The 19641-nt window shown below is 35.5% G+C and overlaps 1 protein-coding gene across 3 annotated transcripts in view; it reads right to left on the reverse strand.

Moving 5' to 3' along the window:
• Window positions 1–923: 923 nt before the first annotated feature.
• Window positions 924–19641, reverse strand: part of VPS26A (VPS26 retromer complex component A) — a 31833-nt gene continuing 13115 nt past the window's right edge. For 2 of the 3 annotated variants that reach the window (XM_059170068.1, XM_059170070.1), the window contains exons 3-9: window positions 15837–15912; window positions 14533–14689; window positions 13786–13950; window positions 10834–10940; window positions 8264–8332; window positions 4575–4717; window positions 924–2714 (exon numbers count right to left, since the gene is read on the reverse strand). In XM_059170068.1, the coding sequence (XP_059026051.1) occupies window positions 2601–2714; window positions 4575–4717; window positions 8264–8332; window positions 10834–10940; window positions 13786–13950; window positions 14533–14689; window positions 15837–15912 (831 nt within the window). In that variant the 3' untranslated portion in view covers window positions 924–2600. The remainder of the gene's footprint in view (window positions 2715–4574; window positions 4718–8263; window positions 8333–10833; window positions 10941–13785; window positions 13951–14532; window positions 14690–15836; window positions 15913–19641) is intronic. The other variant, XM_059170071.1, reaches the window with a different exon arrangement.

The raw sequence follows: 19641 nt of genomic DNA on the forward strand, positions 1-19641 counted from the left end.
TTTTTCTTTTTTTTTTTTTTAAGACTTTTGACAGAGAGAAAAGGAACACAAGCAGGAGTGGGAACGGGAGAAGCAGGCTGGGATGCGGGACTCAATCCCAGGACACTGGAATCATGACCTGGGGCAAAGGCAGCCGCTTAACAACTGAGACAACCAGGTTCCCTACCCTGGATGTTTTTTTTAAAAACACTGTGACCCTCGCCCCTGAAATTCTGATTTTACTGGTCTGGGTAGGACATGGTTATTTTAAAAAGCTAAAGTGATTTGAACATGCAACCAGGGTTGAGAACCAATGGAAATGGTATTTTAAAAAATTAATGTAAGTAATCTCTTCAACCCAGGGCTTGAGCTCACGACCCTGAGATCGAGTCGCAATGTTCAGGGTGCCTGGGTGGTTCAGTCAGTTGAGCGGCTTACTCTTGATTTCAGTTCAGGTCATAATCTCAGGGTCCTGGGATCAAGCCCCATGTTGGGCTCCATACTCAGCAGAGTCTGCTGGAGGATTATCTCCCCCCACTTTTCTCCTACTCTGCTTGCTCACTCTCTTAAATGAGTATTAAAAAAAAAAAAAGTCATATACTCTACCAACTAAGCCAGCCAGGAGCCCCTGCTCTTTTTATTAAAGACACAAATTTCTTTTTTTATTTCTAGTTTTTTACTCAATTCATCAAATATTAATTTCCAATCTTTATTCTTCAAATTGGTTATACAACAAAGTCTGAACCAGACTGATAAGCATCTTATTTATGAGTGTTTTAAGCCACCTAATTAAAAGCATTGTATAACTATTTGAAATTGAAACACTTATAAAAATTTGTTACAAAAATAGCTTCCTAAACTATGAGCAATCCTGTCCTCAATGATAAATCTGACAGTGAGAATTGAGAATAGAGCTATTTTAATCATGCAAATAGCAAGCTTGGTTATCATTTCAAATCCTTTATTATACATCATGGTTGCACAATTTGAGGCTGGTTAAACACAACTGGTTTCCAAAATTTCTTTGAACAGTTCCTAGATTTACTACATGCATGTGACCATGAAAATATTTGGCATTTTTAAATTTTGAAACTCTGAACAGGCACTTACATGAAGGAAAACATTGCCATTCACAGATAGCCACATTTGAAATAGATGCTCCAGCACATGGAACCTTTTGCCGATAATGAAGTTGGTTACTGACCATTTTATCAAAGTGCCATAGTAGTACAGGTTTAAAGAAATGTAACTTGGGTTACTTAGCTTACTCATAAAGTAAGGTTAACGGACAAGACTTGCGCTGACGTGTATAAAAAAATATTGGTACAAAAACCAGTGAACCCTTAGTGAAAGTAGTTTCACACGGCAGGTTTCATTTTAGTTCCTACACCCCACATTTAGTGTATCTGAGATCAGACCCCATGCATACGAACAGATGACTGAAACCTTCTTTTGGAACTTTGAACAAATGACTTGAATTTAGTGTTAGCAAAATTTAAACAGAGTGGGTGAAATTACATTTCAGTTTGAACTAGCCAAAGTTCCAGGTTAACAAACATGAAATTGTCCAGATCTAGATAACTACGTGCTTCACAGGGCCTCCTGAGTTCCCCATCCTCAAATTTTCTCCTGGAAAGGGAAGAGAATATTTGTGAAGGCAAGAAAATTATATTTGTATGTATGTGGTAAAAAGATGCCTTAAATTAAGAAAAAAATTTTAAGTAGTTATAGAAAAATTATATAGTTTTAACTAAAACACCAACATAGAGTCAACTCTACATTGCAGAAAACATACAGTGTACCTGCTGGATAGTAGTAGCAAAATAGTTACTTAATATGGCAAAAAAGAAAGAGAGAAAGGAAAGAATGAATGAAAGAAAAAGAACAGAAGAGAAAAGAGGCAGGGAGGGAGGATCAGGCAAGCAAGCAGGCCACTGTGACATGCCACATAATCTCAGGGAAAAATTTTAACATTCACACCACAGAAGACTTCAAAGAAGATACAATTCAGGAAGCCACGGAATGGTAGAATCGAAAGCACCTACAGTGAAACACTCCCTATGTATTTCTCAAACACACATGTAGAAACATAAATGTATTTCTCAAAAATATTGAGATGCCATGTTTTAAATCTTTGCCGGATGTAAGGCCCAGTCAATTTTTCTATTTCTATTTGAACACAAACTATTTAATTTTTTGCATGTAGAGAATAGAGGTAATTGTTAGCATGAAAAAGGAGAAAAGTATAATCAACATTACAAAGAAAAGCAAAATTACAAATACCAGCCTACTCACATGAAAATCTTTAATGTTTATGTTTATGCATATCTGGGTGCTTATCATCAGGTCAAAGTATGCAGTTAAAAAAAAAAAAGGAAAGAAAAAAACGGCAGCTTAAGAAAGTTCCAGTGTTTCAAAGAAAGCGCTTTTTTTTTAATGTATATACATGAAGAACATTTAGTTGTATCATAAAATAAATGCAGCACTGTAAGATAAAGGAAGACTATTATAAATGGAGTTTTGGCCTTTCCCCCACAACAAGCTGCAGCCATCTTTAACAAGCTAACTTCATCTCAATGGACATAGGAGTTTTTTGCTTTTCTTTTTTTCTCCTATTCAGTTCACATTTCGGGCTGTTCAGCAGATGCCTGTGACTCTGGTGATTCAAATCGCTGGTGAAAGTTTGTTCTCTGTTTCCTCAATTTTTCAGGAGCTTTTCTCCATAAAATGATCTCCTAGTAAAACATGCAAGACATCAACAAATTAATATTCTCATATCACGCCTTAAATCTTCACCATGGAAATAATGCCACTTCAATTTTAACTAAAACAAAATTAAACTCTTCCCCAAAAAAGCTGTTCTCTTTGCTGCGTGACTTACCTTCTTGCAATTCTCATCTCGGACCACCCCTTCTGCCAACCCTGCCGCTCCCCTCTCATCAGCAGCAATGCACACCACCACCACCACCAATCCAATCTGGCACAAAATTCTAGCTATTAAATGCTTTAAAGAATTCCTAAAATCTGTCCTTGGTTTGCTATTTTGCCCTTATCCAAGTTCAAACCTTTATCACTTCAACCTTAGACTCCAAAAGAGCTTCCTGGTAGATGCTTCTGCCTCCAGTGCCTGAGGCCCCTTTCTAACCCATCCTTCCAGTCACTACCAGCGTAGTCTAAAACACTGCTTGGATCGCACTTCAGTAGTTCTTGGCACCTCTAGGATAAATCTCAAGCCAGGCATTCAAGATCCTTCATAACCTTTATTCAAATTACCCACATCACTCTGTTCCCCCACCAGCCAAACAGTTAACACTCTTCTCCAATGCACTCCAAATAAACTTGCCCTGCAATTTTTCCTATATATTCTTCAAATACTTATTCCTCTGCCTATTCAAATCCCGCTCCAATCAATCCATCCTAAAATTTCTTTTAAATTCCTAAAATTAAAAAATCCCAAAATCTGCTTTATAAACTCATGACAGGCTGTTTATATCGGTCATCAAATGACACCCAAATGAATGCCTGTGGGAAGCAATGTATTTATTCAATAGGGCTACAATATGTAACTGGTTTAGAAACTGTAAAGTTTACATAATCTATCTTTTTTTACGGGGTGGAGGGCCGAAGAAGAAGAAAGAGAAAATCCCAAGCAGGCTCTACACCAGAACAGAGCCCAATGAGGGACTCGATCTCACGACCCTAAGATCATGACCATCATAACCTGAGCTGAAATCAAGAGTCAGACACTTAACTGACAGGCATGCAGGCTCCCCTATTCTATCCTGAGTTACAATTACCTATGTTTAATTTTATAACATTATGGCAGTATCAGCATAAAAGGTTTTCTCTCTTCTAAATTATTGTCAAACTGTAATTTTTCTGTTAATTAGCTTTTATAATTTTTCTCTTTCCATACATATGCAATGTGAGGACCTTGAGCACAAAGTATGTTTATAAAAGGTAGTTTTTATATTCTTCACAATACTCAGTGCAGAGCAACTTCTCATTTAGTTTTGAGTACTCAACTGAAATTCAAATATTTATTAATCTGATTCATAAAAGAGCACTCCACTCACAATCTTCACTGAAAAAAAAGAGAGGTAGTTCTATGATAAATATTTCATATAAAAAATATTAGATTTGGTAACAGCATGGAAAGCCAGAATCCATAAGTTAATGAAATAATTTAAAGTGATAACTGAAATCTACAGATTTCAAGAAGCAAATTAAAAAACAACACACATATGATCTAAATACACACATTCAAGTTTGTATGGAAACTAATCACAATGGTGGTGGAATTTTTGTTGTCTTGTTCTTTACTGCCTCATTTTTTTTTAACAAACAGTAGGTATTGTTTTTATAAAAAAACAAAACTGTCAAAAGAAAAATAAAAGCTCTGCCAAATTACAGCCCATTCTGGAATCCTGTAGAATGACAGGAAGAGATCTATCACAACACTATTCCAGTCACACCTACTTCCTTATCACAGAACCTCCCACTTGCTCAGTACTGTAAAGCTGAGAAAGGTGAGAGCTTTCCAGGTGTTTTCAGAACTGCCACAGAACAAAACATCAGCCTACATGGCACCATACCTGCTGCTTGAAGTACCTTCTGTCTTCCTCATCAACAAGGACTAGATTCAAAAAGTACCTTACTGAAAATTTTTTGTTCACATCTCGCATTGTAGGGGTTGGATCATATCCTGCTAAAAATAGTCTTATTGGGATTGATTCACCTGAAAGAAAAGCAATTTGCATTTAATTTTAAAGATGATTAAATATGGTCACATAACACCTAAACTAAGCATTATAGAGAAGACACTAACACTTCATTTTTTCATGAGATGGCAGCTTAACAAAAGCTTTTTTGTTTTTTTTTTTTAATTTTTTAAAAGATTTTGTCAGAAAATTCGAGAGAGAGCACAAGCAAGGGGAACAGCAGGTAGAGGCAGAAGTGGGTTCCTTGCTGAGCAGGGAGACCAATGTGGGGCTCAATCTTGGGACCCTGGGATCATGAGCTGAGATGAAGGCAGGCATTTAACCAAATGAGCTACACAGGCGTCTCAACGTAACAAAATCTTTAGACCAGGGACTCGCAGCGGTGGCACTACTGCCATTTGGGGTCCAATAATTCTTCATTGTGGGTAACGTCCTATTAACTGCAGCTTCCTTGGCCTCTATTCACTAGATATCAGCAGCATTCCCCAAGTGCAGCAACCAAAAATAACTCCAGGCAACATCAAATGTTCAGGGGGCGGTAGGTGGAGCAAAACTGCCCCTAGATGAGAACCACTGCTCTAGAGTCAGAATGCCTGGATTCAGATGCCAACTCTATAACTTACTTGCTGTGTGACCCTGGCCAAGTCACTTAACCATTCTGTTTCAAGTTCTTTATCTATGAAATGGAGAAGAGCAGTAATATCCCTCTTGTAGAGCTCTGTAAAGACTGCATGAGTTAATATATGTAAAATGCTCAGAATAGTGCCAGCAGGTAAGTGCTGTTCTAGTAGTTTGGTTACTCTTCATGAAGTTCACCATAATTTCTAATCATGCGAGTAAGTTTTTCAATACTTAACTAATTCACCCAAAGCAACAAACATGTTCTAAATGAAGATTATTCCTTCGTTACCAAAAAGACTATTCAGATTCTCGTGGCTTCTTTCCTAAGGGTAGCTATTTGCATATTGTTTGAATCTTTTATATGTAATAATTTTCTTGTGCACATCAATTTCCTGAAAGATACATGACCCATTACCTCACATCAAACTGTGATCTCTGTCAAATAAATAAATCTTAAAACAAAACAAAAAACTAAGTGGTTGCCAAAATTTTACAAAGTAATCTTGCTTAACAGGAGTATACATACACATACACACACACACACACACACACACACGCACGCATGCACGCACTCAACGCGGGTCTTAAAGTTAGAAAGCCCTGGGCTCAAACACCAACTCTGCAATGAGTAGCTATTAAAAGAAACCAGATTATGTCACCACAAAATCTGCCTCTTTGACATAAAAATTATTTTGAGCTGAAGGCAATTAAAAAGTAGCAAAGAGCAGAAAAGGCTCCCTATTTTCTGCCTAAAGGCAGACTATAAATTCTTTTAACGAAGACATATTCTCATTAGCCCAGAGAAGGCTGATTAGGAATCAGCAAATAAACCTTACTCCACTTGTTTCCTCCCTCAGATTTATTTACCTTCGCACAGCTCGCCACACCCCTGGAAGCCTGCAACTACCTTCCCTTGTCCAGTTAGATCTCAAAATTTATTGTTCTTTTGAAGATGCTATGTATGCTGAAATTCTAAGCCACTGTTTTGGTTATTTTTTGTTGAGGTTTTTCGTGCATGATGTGCACTGCATGCATTGATAAACTTTTTTTCCTTTATTAATCTGTCCTTCTGAGAGTCCCAGCTGAAATACTAAGATGGGGAGAGGTAAAGGTCTGCCTCCCCTACACTTTAACAAGATTTTTAACCTCTCTGTAACTCAGTTTAATCTGTAGAGTAAGAGATACCATCACCTAAGTTAAAGGAAATATCAGAGCACCTCAGAGTACAATGCCTTACCTACAGTTGACACTCAATAAATGATAGCTACTTTTTAAAAAAATTTTTCATTTTTTAAAGATTTTATTTATTTATTTGACAGAGAGAAATCACAAGTAGGCAGAGAGGCAGGCGGAGTGAGAGGGGGGAAGCAGGCTTGCCACTGAGCAGAGAGCCTGATGTAGGGCTCGGTCCCAGGACCCTGGGATCACGACCCGAACTGAAGGCAAAGGCTTTAACCCACTGAGCCACCCAGGCACCCCAATAGCTACTTTTTAAAAGAACTACTAATAGAGTGAGAAAAAGCCAAAGATACAAATGTAAAATGATAAATACTGGGGAACCTGCCTGGCTCAGTCAGTAGAACATGTGACTTTATTTTTTTTTTTTTAAGATTTTATTTATTCATTCATTCATTCATTGGACAGAGAAAGAGAGCACAAGCAGTGAGAGCAACAGGCAGAGGGAGAGGGAGAAGCAGGCTCTCCACTGAGCAGAACCCTGGGATCATGACCAGAGCCTGAGGCAGATGCTTGACCCACTGAGGCACCCAGGCACCCTGAGCATGTGACTATTGATCTCATGGCTATAAATTCGAGCCCCATGTTGGGTATAGTGATTACTAAAAAAAAAAAATTTAGAATCTTAAAAAAAGTAAAATTATAAATACTGGCTTTATTATCTTGGATACTAAAGATAATAATGGAAATGCTTGTTTTCTTGGGGGCTATAAGGACTACAGAACCCCACAGAAATGAATGCTCAGCTCTACAGCACCTTGTATTCAGCATTAATAAAAAAAAGACTTACCAAGATAAACTATTGTAACAGAAGACAAAGTATTATAAATTCAGAACTAGAGAAAAGATAATATATAAATGTCTCTTCTAAATACTAAATTTACATTTTCTTTCTTTCTTTCTTTCTTTTTTTTTAAAGATTTATTTATTTATTTGACAGAGAGAGACCACAAGTAGGCAGAGAGGCAGGCAGAGAGAGAGAGAGGAGGAAGCAGGCTCCCTGCTGAGCAGAGAGCCCGATGCGGGACTCGATCCCAGGACCCTGAGATCATGACCTGAGCCGAAGGCAGCGGCTCAACCCACTGAGCCACCCAGGCGCCCACATTTTCTTTCTTTCTTTTTTTTTTTTTTTAATAGGCTCCATGCCTGGTGTAGAGACCAGTGCCCAGCCTAGTGTCGGCCTTGAACTCACAACCCTGAGATCAAGACCTGAGCTGAGATCAAGAGAAAGAGGATCAACTAACTGAGCCACCAGGAGTCTCTAAATACTAAAATTTAAACTAAGTAAAAAATTAAACCTTATTTCAGACTTGAAAGTACTATTACAGTCTTTTAGTATATATACAAAGATGATTTTTAAAACATCATTATAAAAATCATTTAAGAATTCACAAATACTGGGACGCCTGGGTGGCTTAGTTGCTTAAGCAGCTGAACTTCTCAGGTCATGATCCCAGCGTACTGGGATCGAGGTCCCACATCAGGTTCCTTTTTCGGCAGGCAGCCTGCTTCTCCCTCTGCCTCTGCCTGCCATTCTGTCTGCCTGTGCTCACTCTCTCTCTCTGACAAATAAATAAAATCTTAAAGAAAAAAAAAAGAATTCACAAATATTTTTACACTGCATAAATACTTCCAAACGAAACTGCCATGAACACTGCTATCTGTATCACCTATCACACAAAAGAAGTAAATGGGAAGTCTGTTACCTTTTACTGGTGCGCCATCCATTATTTCATATTTAGCAATTGTTTCTGTTTCTGTGGTAGTACTGGGTCCTAGCACAAAAATGTAAATGACATTAAAAAAAATAATGTAAGTGACATGAAGTTCAATATTTCCAGAATACAATTTCCAACCTTACATTTTCCAATTACTTATTTTAGTACTAATTTATCTTCCTATTTTGTGAAACTTATTCTTTTCTATTTCTTGATCTATACTTAATCCTCGACTGAATGTTTCACTCTCTTCTTACCAAATATACATGGTTCAGAATCTTCTCCACAGAGTTTCTTCTATCAAAACTAGCAATATACATAAGAAATAACGATTATCATGCTAGTTTTCTCTGCAATACCCAAACTGTCTTCTTTCAGTCAGTTAACTCTAACTTGGAGAAAACATCAAATTGAGAACCTGATTGACATAATTCTTTTAAATTTAGGTGTTCATCTTCTAAGAGATTATCTGACCCAGACATATGTAAAAAGTCTGTAAAAATGAAAAAAGTATACTAAAACATACATTAATGATTCCAACGTTGTAAAATATATAATATGCAAAGACAATTAAACTGTTTTGAATGATGAGTACAGATTATTTTTTATTTAAACTTTTCTAGAATCAGCACAATTTTTAACCAGAAAAAGTGTTTAACTAATTTCTTTTTAAACAACAAAAAGAAACCTGACATTTGATTTTAGTATCTTTAACTCACCTCAACTTTTATTAGGTGAAAATAGAAATTAAGAAATCACAGATGTTTCTAATTATGATTCCAATTGTAAATTCTTAAAAAGCGTGGCCTAAAATTATTTTCAGCAAAAATCCAACAAATGAGACAAATTCAACCTATACACTAATTAAAATTAAAAAGCAGTTACAAATAATTCTGGGGCAACTGGTTAGCCATCTGGAAAAAACCAAAGTTGAATCTATATCAAGACAAATTCCAAAGAAATTAAGAATTTAAACAAATTCCCCAAACTACATTATTTTAGGAGAATCAAAGCGCAGAAAATTACTTTTAGAACCTCTGTGTGAAAAAGGCACACGGAGGCATAAAACCTGTGGCATAAAACCTAGAGTCCATAGAAGTAAAAACTGGTAAATCTGACAACACAAACAAAAAGAACTTCTACATGGCAAAAACCATCTTAAGCAAGACAAACTGGGGAAATTTTTGCTGCATTTACTTAAGTTTATGTATTTATTTATAAAGATTTTTTTTATTTATTTGACAAAGAGAGTGAGTAAGAGAGCACAAGCTGGGAGAGCAGCAGAGGAAGCGGGAGAAGCAGGCTCCCTGCTGAGCAGGGAGCCGGATGTAGGGCTCAATCCTAGGACCCTGGGATCATGACCCGAGCCGAAGGCAGATCCTTAATAAACGTCACCCAGATGCCTCTTTTGCTGCTTTAATACAAAAAAGGGAATTGATTTCCCTAATATATACAGAGTTTCTACATATCAGAAAAAAAGACTAATAATTAATAGAGATGGAACACAGGATATAGGCAATATATACAGAAAAGAAATAAAAATAGCTTTTATACACATGAAAAGATGCTTACCCTCATTCAGAAGGAGAAAACTAAATTAAAACTACAATGAGGAACTTTCCTCCCCTACCCATAAGATCAGCTAAAAATTTTCTAATGTTGTATTGGTAAGAATAGGAGGAAAAGGGGCACCTGGGTGGCTCAGTCAGTTAAGCATCTGCCTGCAGCCCAGGTCATGCATGACCCCAGCCAGGGTCCTCGTCAGGCTCCCTGCTCAGTGGGGAATCTGCTTCTCCCTCTCCCTCTGCCCTTGCCCCTGCTCATGCTCTCTCTCTCTCTCTCTCAAATAAATAAAATCATAGAAAAAAAAAAAAAGAATAAAGGAAAAAGAGGCTTCTTCTACATTTCTTGCTGGTAATAATACAAATTGGTACAACCCCTAAAGAGGACAAACTGATATGTACCAAAACTACAAATGAATATACTCCTTGAAAGAACAATTCTACTTTTAAGATTTTTATCTCACACACACACCTGCACACATGCAAAATGACATTATTAAGTGAAGTGCTGTTTGGAGTAACAAGTGACTGGAAACAACCTGTAGCAGACTGGTTAAATTCTAGTATACCCATGGAAAGGAGTACTATAAAAACGATGAGGAAGTACTCCACACATTGATATGGAAAGATCTCTAAGATATAGTAAGCAAAAAAGCAAAATATGTATCGTACATAAACATTTAACTTAAAAGCAGGGGGAAGGGTATAATATAGGGATAGTTACTGTATAAGTATCAAGAAATATTTTAAAACTTATAAACATGACCTATGAATAGCTGGAGTACACAAATAGGATACTTTTTACTATATAATCTTTTAAACTTTTTGAACCATGTGAATTTATAACCTATTCAAAAATTAATTTTTAAAAAAGCATACATATTAAATCTCAAAGTTAGTATCTAATATGTATATTTATTGTATATCTAAACAATATTTTAAGATTTAAAAAATGTTAAGACAGGAATTTTAATTCAAATACTCTTTTTGACTTACCAATTCCTGTGATCTCTTTTTTGATCAGTTGCAACTCCATATGTTGGATTTTTATTCTTACTAATAAAAAGTAAATTTTTCCAACAATCACATCCTTTAGATGATACCTTTGGGGAAAGAACATACCTCATTTACCAAATATCAGTTTAAAAAACAATCAAAAGGAGCGCCTGAGTGGTGTAGTCGGGTAAGCATCAGACTCTTGGTTTCGACTCACACTGCAATCTCAGGGTCGGGAGACTGAGCCCATGCCAAGCTCTAGGCTCAGTGTGGAGTCTGCTTTGTATTTTCTCTCCCTCTCCCTCTGTCCCTCCCACTCTATCTCTAAAATAAGTTAAAAAAACCTTAAAAAAAAAAAAAAAGTAAAATATGTCCCAAAAGGCTTTAGTAGAATCTTTGTAACATGAACTATTTAAGAATACCATTCTGGGGTGGCTCAGGTGGTTTGGCATCTGCCTTCAGCCCAGGTTATGATCTCAGGGTCCTGGGATCGAGCTCTGCGTCCATTTCCCCATTCAGTGGGGAGTCTGCTTGTCCCTCTCCCTCTGTCCCCCCACACTCATGCTCTCTCTCTCAAATATATAAAGTCTTTTTTTTTTAAATACCATTTTGACTAACCATATCATTTAACTTTTTTTTTTCCAAAAAATATTCAACATTTTACTATAAAAACAGGAATCAAACTTTTACTTGCCCATCAACATACCTCAAAGAGAAGAATTTGCCTTGTTAACTACAAGTCCTTTACTTAGAGGTTAGTTTCCAAAGAACTTAAGCACAGAAAATTAAGATTGTTATGCTTGCAATATTTATTTGGATTATAAAGATGTTTCTGAACATTAAAACTCTACACAAGATTTAGTGACCTTCTTACTCTAAGTGCTAGAAGAGTGCAGCTAATAAAGCACTTGCCCATAGAGAGAGACACCACACGCTGAGTCTGTTGCTATGACAGCTAGTCATCAAAGTCCTTTCCCATGTACTCTGAAATGACATGCTAATAAACCTGGAAATTGGGGCACCTGGGTGGCTCAGTGGGTTAAGCCTCTGCCTTCAGCTCAGGTCACGATCCCAGGGTCCTGGGATCAAGCCCCACATCTAGCTCTCTGCTCAGCGAGGAGCCTGCTTCCCCCCATCTCTCTGCTTGCCTCTCTGCCTACTTGTGATCTCTGTCAAATAAATAAATAAAATTTTTAAAAATAAATAAACCTGGAAATTACTACAATCCCCAGAGGGCTTTTTAACTTTCTCCCAGGTTTGAATCTCAAAATATCATCCCAGGAGTTGATCAGTGTAATTATGCTGGCTTGAAGGGAGGCCTCCAGTGACAAGTTTTAGGTCCTAAACAATTTGATAATTTTATTCACAATATAATTTAAGACTCTGAAGGCATGCTTATATCACATTTTTAGTGATATAAACTGGTGAGTGACAACTAAAAAAGTCATGTAACAGAAATGTACACAGGAAGGTGATGAAAGAATATACATCCATTTCTTCAACAAATAAACTTTAGTGGAAAAAAAAATAGAAGGATAACTTATAAATTAAATTGAAAGAAATTTAAGTGTCAAACAACCAAATACCATGTGTCTGGATGCCCTGGATTTGAACAAATCTTGTCTGGATACTGATGTGAATAAAGCATGTGGTGGGGGGAAATGACATTTTATGAGACAATCAGTAAAACATGAACACTGACTAGATATATACAGATATTAAGAAATTATTAATATTTTTAGATATAACAATATTATGTTTAAAATGATATACAATTTTTATGGATGAAATTCTGTGTCTGGAGTTGGCTTCAATATAATCTATTGGGAGTGTGAGGCTTGGATCCAGATAAAACAGATCTGACAGTGTACTGAGTGGGAGCTGGGCACCTGGTACCTGAGGATTCACTGTACTGCTCATACTGGTCTATGCTTGAATTTTTCCATAATAAAGTTTTAAAAAGGCATTAAACAATAAACAAAACAGGAGCCCATTTCTGTAAAAACACAACACATATAAACATAATACATACCTTCTCGTGCTCGCTTCGGCAGCACATACACTAAAACATAATACATACCTTTCCCTCTCTATGAAAAGATATGCAAGAGATCTTAATTGTGATTAAGTGGTAAAATTTATAAAAATAATAAAGTTAAAAATGGGATCTTTCACAATGCCAAAACTTTTTTTCTTTCTTTTTAAAAGATTTAATTTTTTTTATTTCAGAGAGAGAGAGACAGAGATAGCGAGAGAGAACACGAGAAGAGAGGGAGAAGCAGGCTCCCCACTGAGGGGAGCTGAACACAAGGCTCCATCCCAGGATGCTGGGATCATGACCTGAGCCAGAAGTGGACACTTAACCCACTGAGTCACCCAGGTGCCACTACATTGCCCCCCTCCAAATTTTTTTTTTAAGATTTTATGTATTAATTTGACAGAGGGAGAGAGATCACAAGCAGGCAGAGAGGCAGGCAGAGAGAGGAGGGGAAGCAGGCTCCCCGATGAGCAGAGAGCCCGATTCGGGGCTTGATCCCAGGACCCTGAGTTCATGACCTGAGCCGAAGGCAGAGGCTTTAACCCACTGAGCCACCCAGGTGCCCCTTGCCAAAATTTTCAATAATGAAAAGGTACTACTTATGCAGGCAGAAAAAAGTATTTTGTTTAAAGAGATGACTAGGATAAAGTTATACCAACGCAGTAAGGAAAATTTTTACAGAGAGAAGGGATTAGTTCTGAGATAGTAAGATCCTCTACAAAAAATGACCAATCAGAGACTTATTAGGAATTGAATATGAAAGACACCTGCACTGAGTCAAGAAGATAGACTCTCCACTCCAAGATTTTTAGGCTGTTAACATCAAATTAATGTCAATTCTATCTTTACTTTGACCAATTTACAAAGCCCTGAAAAGCTTATTTCTTAAGTTTTCTATTGTTAAAGATACTTACTTTGATTTATTATATTCAAATTCTATATGTAGACAATCTTCAATGCCTACTTCCATCTTAATTGAGTTGTTAACATCAGGATATGTGGCAAGCTGGTGAACAATAAGATCATATTCTTTTATCAAGTCTGTCAGTCTTCTTACTATTGTCACTTTAAGAAAATACCTACAAAGTCAACCAAGAGGTAAGTTAAATCTCCTATGATAAATTTTAGTATTTTAAACAAACAGACATTAACTGTAACTCAGCTTTCTCCTTGCTGATCCTTTGGGATCAACTTACTTCACAAAAGAATTTTGATCTTTAAATGCTTCCACCCTCAAAAAAAAAAAAAAAAAAAACAAAGTGCAATTTTAAGAAGAATGTATGTGCTTTTTAAGATGCATCTCAAGTGCTACGGTCATGCCTACCTGAGGAAATCTATTACTTCCTACCATATTAGTTTCCTGCTGGGAAACTAATAGATTTTGAGGTAATTCTGTTTACAAGACAAAGGAAGTACCTAGGGGAAGATTCATACAAAGGAAGTATATAATTAAAACTACTCATGATGGCGGTGTTTAAATCTACGAGAGAAGGCTCTTATTACCTCAGGTGGGCATTAGGTAGACAAAATATGTGGCAGAATTCTTAAAAATCTGAAGTCTATCAGTCCAGAATTATAATTAAAGTTCTAGTAAGACATTTGATAGTAGCCATTACTTTCTGGTTTTGACACCATCTACAGTTGTTAATATACATTCATACCTCAAGCGAACATTGGCACCGATGTAAGATTCATATGGCTTTTCAACTTGCATAAATTCAAAATCATAACTTCTGCTCTGAGTCAATTCTCCAGGCAAGGCTAGTTCTTTCACTAGGTTTACAAATTCATGAGTATTACTCTTGTCATTGAAAAGTTCTACAAAATTTTAAGCAAAAAAAAAAGACCAATTATACTTAGTATCTATTTCATTAAAACCCAAACTTCTACCTCCAAAGCAAGTAATTTTTACCAAAAGAATTAGTTGGACTTGTCCCTAATCTACTAGAGCTATAACATAAATTCCATCATCCTCATTATGGTCCACCTAGGCATAAAAAAATTCGAGCCACACAGCACAATGAAAATTTCTATTATAAAAGATGTATTCATTCCTTTAATGTAGTTAGGGCTTGCCCAAAATGAAGCTGCTTTAACAGACACATTTCCAGCAATTATTTGAACTTCCTCCGTTCAAGGCAAAAAGCATTCGTTGTTTTGCTTTAGTTAGGCAAATATATTATCTTGATACACTGTAATATACAAAAGACTTATCAACTATCAGTGAATTACTATAACTTGCCCCTCAAATATAATCTGATCTGGAATAGATATATAAACAAATCCAATTATAATTTTGATACTTTAAAAATGTGTAGTACATCTTAGAAAGCTAGATTTAAAACTATGTATACTATATTAGAAAGACCCATTTTCTTTTCTCTTTCTCAACCTGCAGTACCAAAAGATTTATACAGTTTAACTTCTACTAAACCAAGAATGCCTCTGAAATACATATGTGGAAATCTACACAATGTGATCTAAGTCAAGAAAAATTATTATACCTTTCCTTTTCACATCCAATTTTCTCACAGGTGAGTCTGGCTACAGGCTCACATTAGGTTAGGAAGACAAATGGCATGAGTAATTAGAAAGTGAAGGATGAAGGTGACACTGGTAGTTGTAAAGCTGGTGAAAAATGTAGGCAGATGGAAATTTCAGTGAGTCAACTAATTTACTTGAATTATTTTTCAAGGCTGGTAACTTACATAACTCCTTTCATTTTTAGTAATTAAGTTTAATAACAAATAAAGGCACTATGAGTCAAATATTATTTAATACAATTCAAAGAAATATGATTTAATGTTTATAAAATAAATCCTCTTTTACTATCCAAAATCAATTCCTTCCTTCCATGAAACTAATCTCTAATTCAAAATTTAAGTGCTTAAATCCAACTCAAATCCAACTTCAAACTCAGTTATCATTAAAAAAAAAAAAAAAGTAATACTATTTTAAAACTCACCAATTTGACCTACAAATTCAATTCTAATTCCTTGGTGCTCTAGCCTCTTTCCAGGTTGCTTAAAGGCTAGGTTTACCTGCCAAAACATGAAATTGTAAAAGATGTTAACAATCTTTTGAGTGGGCCTACTAACAGATTCCTTCCAGATGAATGCAATATATAAGTATTTCAGGGATTCATTTCTGAAGTTTGAGACACCACCACATACCAAGATCGTTATGACTTTACAGAACCAGAGAAGGTATAACTTACTCATATACAATCACTTAAACATACGCTTAAAAGCACCTGCTTTGTTAGGAAGGAATCCTTTATAAGTTGGAGAGCTATAAAGACTCAAATCAAAAAAAGGAAAAATCTGCAACCACTCAGATGTGTTTTCTGGTCAAATAGTTAAACAATTCTACACAATAACATTTTAATGTAAGGTAATCACTAATTTCAAGAATTTACCTAAAGATCACTTTCAGCTCTTTGTAACCAAAAATATATTATTATAATTCCTAACCTTAAAAGCAACACTTATTCCCCTGAATCTGCTACTCACTCTAAAAATAGAACGTCTAAAGGTTGAAATTGTATGATTTATCTTACATATTTTTGAAGTGAAATATACAACTCTGAAATCCTAAATTCACATCTGCCAAATGGAAGCCTTAATTTTATAAACTTTTTAATTTGACAAAATATTTATAAAGTACATACGTATTTTTAAAATTTCCAAATGTTTAAAGATGAACTAATGTACAAAAAAGCACACTTCCAGATTTATTCTTTACTATAAAAAATATTGTTAACATGACTCTTAAAAGCTTTTTTAAATAATGCTTCTCAAAAGAAAACAGTAATCAAGGGCCAATAAAAGCAGAAATCCAGTTACTTCTGTTTGTAAGTCTATTAAATAAAATACTCAATTTTCTAAATCTTCCAAATCTGTAACCAGAATGAGTTAGTTACTTGCCTTCCAAATTAATATCTCAGAGAAAGAAGTAAATAGTTAAATAAATTGTGGTACATCATATGATGGAAAATTATTGAAGTTTAAAAACAATAAGATCAAAGAATTTTTAATGATGTGGGAAAATGTGCATGATATGTTACATGAAGGAAGCATGGTCAAACTGTACACGAGAATAATGCCAATTATGTATTTTTTGATTACACAAAAGAAATACTATTAAAGCAGTTACTTCTGGGATGTATGAGAAATTTTGTTTTCTTTGTAGTATCCAAGGTTTTTTGTTTTGTTTTTTTACACAGGCAACTAATACTTTCAAACTCAGAAAAATACTTATTTTAAAGAAGAAAGTATAGTTAGAGGCTTCACACACTAACAAGTTGAATTTTCGGTTTGAACCTCAAATAATACAAGCCTAACTCGCAACTATTTCACAAACCAGGCAGTAATTAGAACTATTCCCTAATTTACACTAATAAAGCACATAAGTACACGATACTTTTATTAACTTAACTGTCTAGCTGGCAACAGATCTGGGGAATGCTTTCACTGAAACATGGCTGTGTCTGATATTTTTAAGTTTACAGTTCTTCAAAAAACACTCCGACACCATACTACTAAGGCAGAAATTAGAGTCATTCCATTTTTCTACCAAATTGCCTAAACTCTGAAATTGTCCTTAGTCTCCCACTGATGTCAAAACACAGTTGCTTTTAAGCCTAATGCAAGATATTATGGAATCCGAAAGATCCCAGAGTTGGTATGCATAATCAAGCATTTTTATTTAAAAGCTGTTCTGCAATGGAGCATAGAAATATAAATGAAACTAAGATTGTGAACTGAGTTAAAGAACATTAATACTAACTGTTACACTTCCATAACTTCTATTATAATTTCAAACATAAAACAGTGCCAAGAATAGTACAAGGAAATCCCACATAACCTGTACACAGATTTACCATGTTTGTATTTTGTCACATATGACAAAATATAATTTTATTATATTTATATATAATATATTACATATAAATTATTTAAAATTTATAAATTATCATTCTCTCTATATATATAAGATGTGCATGCATACATATACAACTTTTTTTTTAATCAGTTGAGAGTAATTTGAAGATACCATGCTCCTCTACCCATAAATACTTCATGTGTACCTAAGAAAATAATCTCTTAATCACGGTGCAATTTTCAAAATCAGGAAACTTGTAACTCCACAGTTTATATTCAATTTCCAACAATTGTCCCAATAATGTACTTTACTCCCTTTTTTCTCCTGCCCAGGCTCCAATCCAGAATCACATTACATATAGTTATGTCCCTTTAGTCTCCTTTAATCTCAAACATTTCTCAGTCATTGACTTTTTCTTTTTTGAGAGTACGTGCACATGTAGGTGGGGAGGGGCAGAGGGAGAGAATCTTAAGCAGGCTCTACGCTCAGCACTGAGCCCAACACAGGACTGAATCCTGAATCTCAGGACCCACAGAGCATGACCTAGGCCACAATCAAGAATCAGATGTTTAACCAACTAAGCCACCCAGGCGCCCCAGTCATTGCCTTTCTGGACCTTGATTTTTTTTTTAAGAGTACAGGTCACTTATTTTGTAGAACAGCCCTCAATTTGGGTTTGAGGTTTTATCACAATCAGACTCAGCTTATGCATTTTTGGCAAGAATAACACAGAAAGGAAGTTGTGTCCTTCTCAGTGTATCTTATTAGGAAGTACACGATGCCAAGTGGTTATTTTAACTTTGATCACTTAGTGAAGGTGATCTACCAATTTAAAGTTACTATTTTTTCCCTTTGCTATTAGTAATTTGAGAAAGTTAAGACAATGTATACCTCTTTAAAAAAGGCCATGAAAGCAAAACACAGGCAAACTATATAAAACATATTTACTGTTCTAACAAGCCAATCTCAAAGCTCATTCTTCATCATCTTTAGCAGCTAATATTCTGTAGATGTCTCCAATAATGCTGTCTTCAGGGGCTGTGTAAGGAGTAAAATTCATCTGCATTGTGTTTAAGACAAACACCTATCAATGTACTACACACCATTTATAGGATCATTTACAGTAAATTACTGAGATATCTGCACTTTACTATAGCTGAATACTGTGGTTTTCCAAAATTCATTTCCCACTGCTGCCAGAAGAATGTGGTCCATATTCATGTTGATGAAAGATACTGAGATAATATTCTTTGTTTAAAGAATTAAACTATAAAGCCCTATAATCTCAGAATAAACATATGTCATTGTTCACTTTTGTAATAAGGAATACAGAGTTCATTATAGGTGACGTGGCACTGGCAACACCTCTTTAAGACAATTATCACTGTCCAATCTGAAAGAATCTTAAGGAATTTTAACTTATGAACCCACCAGAAATATACCCACATTACTATCAAATTTTTCACAATTATTGTGTCTCAACAGTTAATCAGGCAATCTAGTAAGACTCTCTCAAAATTATTCAGAAGGTAAAAAGTGATACAAGCTGTATTTCGAAAAGAGGATACCTAGCTCAAATATATTCTTAAAGCATAAAAAATTTAGGATACACTACAACTGTTCCAGCCTTAAGGAAGAACAGTCACTTGAACATGAACGAAGCAGTAAATATTCTACCTAAGGATTAAAAAAAAAAAAAATCTGAGTAAGTACCTTTCAAGAATTTCTCTATTTATCTTGTAATAATATACATAGTCCCACTTGTCTTAAGAAATGCTTCAAAAACAGGGCACCTGGGTGGGTCAGTTGGTTAAATGTCTGCCAGTGGCTCAGGTCAGGATCCTAGGGTCCTGAGATCGAGCCCTCCTTTGGGCTCCCTGCTCAGA

Source organism: Mustela lutreola, chromosome 4 (assembly GCF_030435805.1).
Source record: "Mustela lutreola isolate mMusLut2 chromosome 4, mMusLut2.pri, whole genome shotgun sequence".
Lineage (NCBI taxonomy): Eukaryota > Metazoa > Chordata > Mammalia > Carnivora > Mustelidae > Mustela > Mustela lutreola.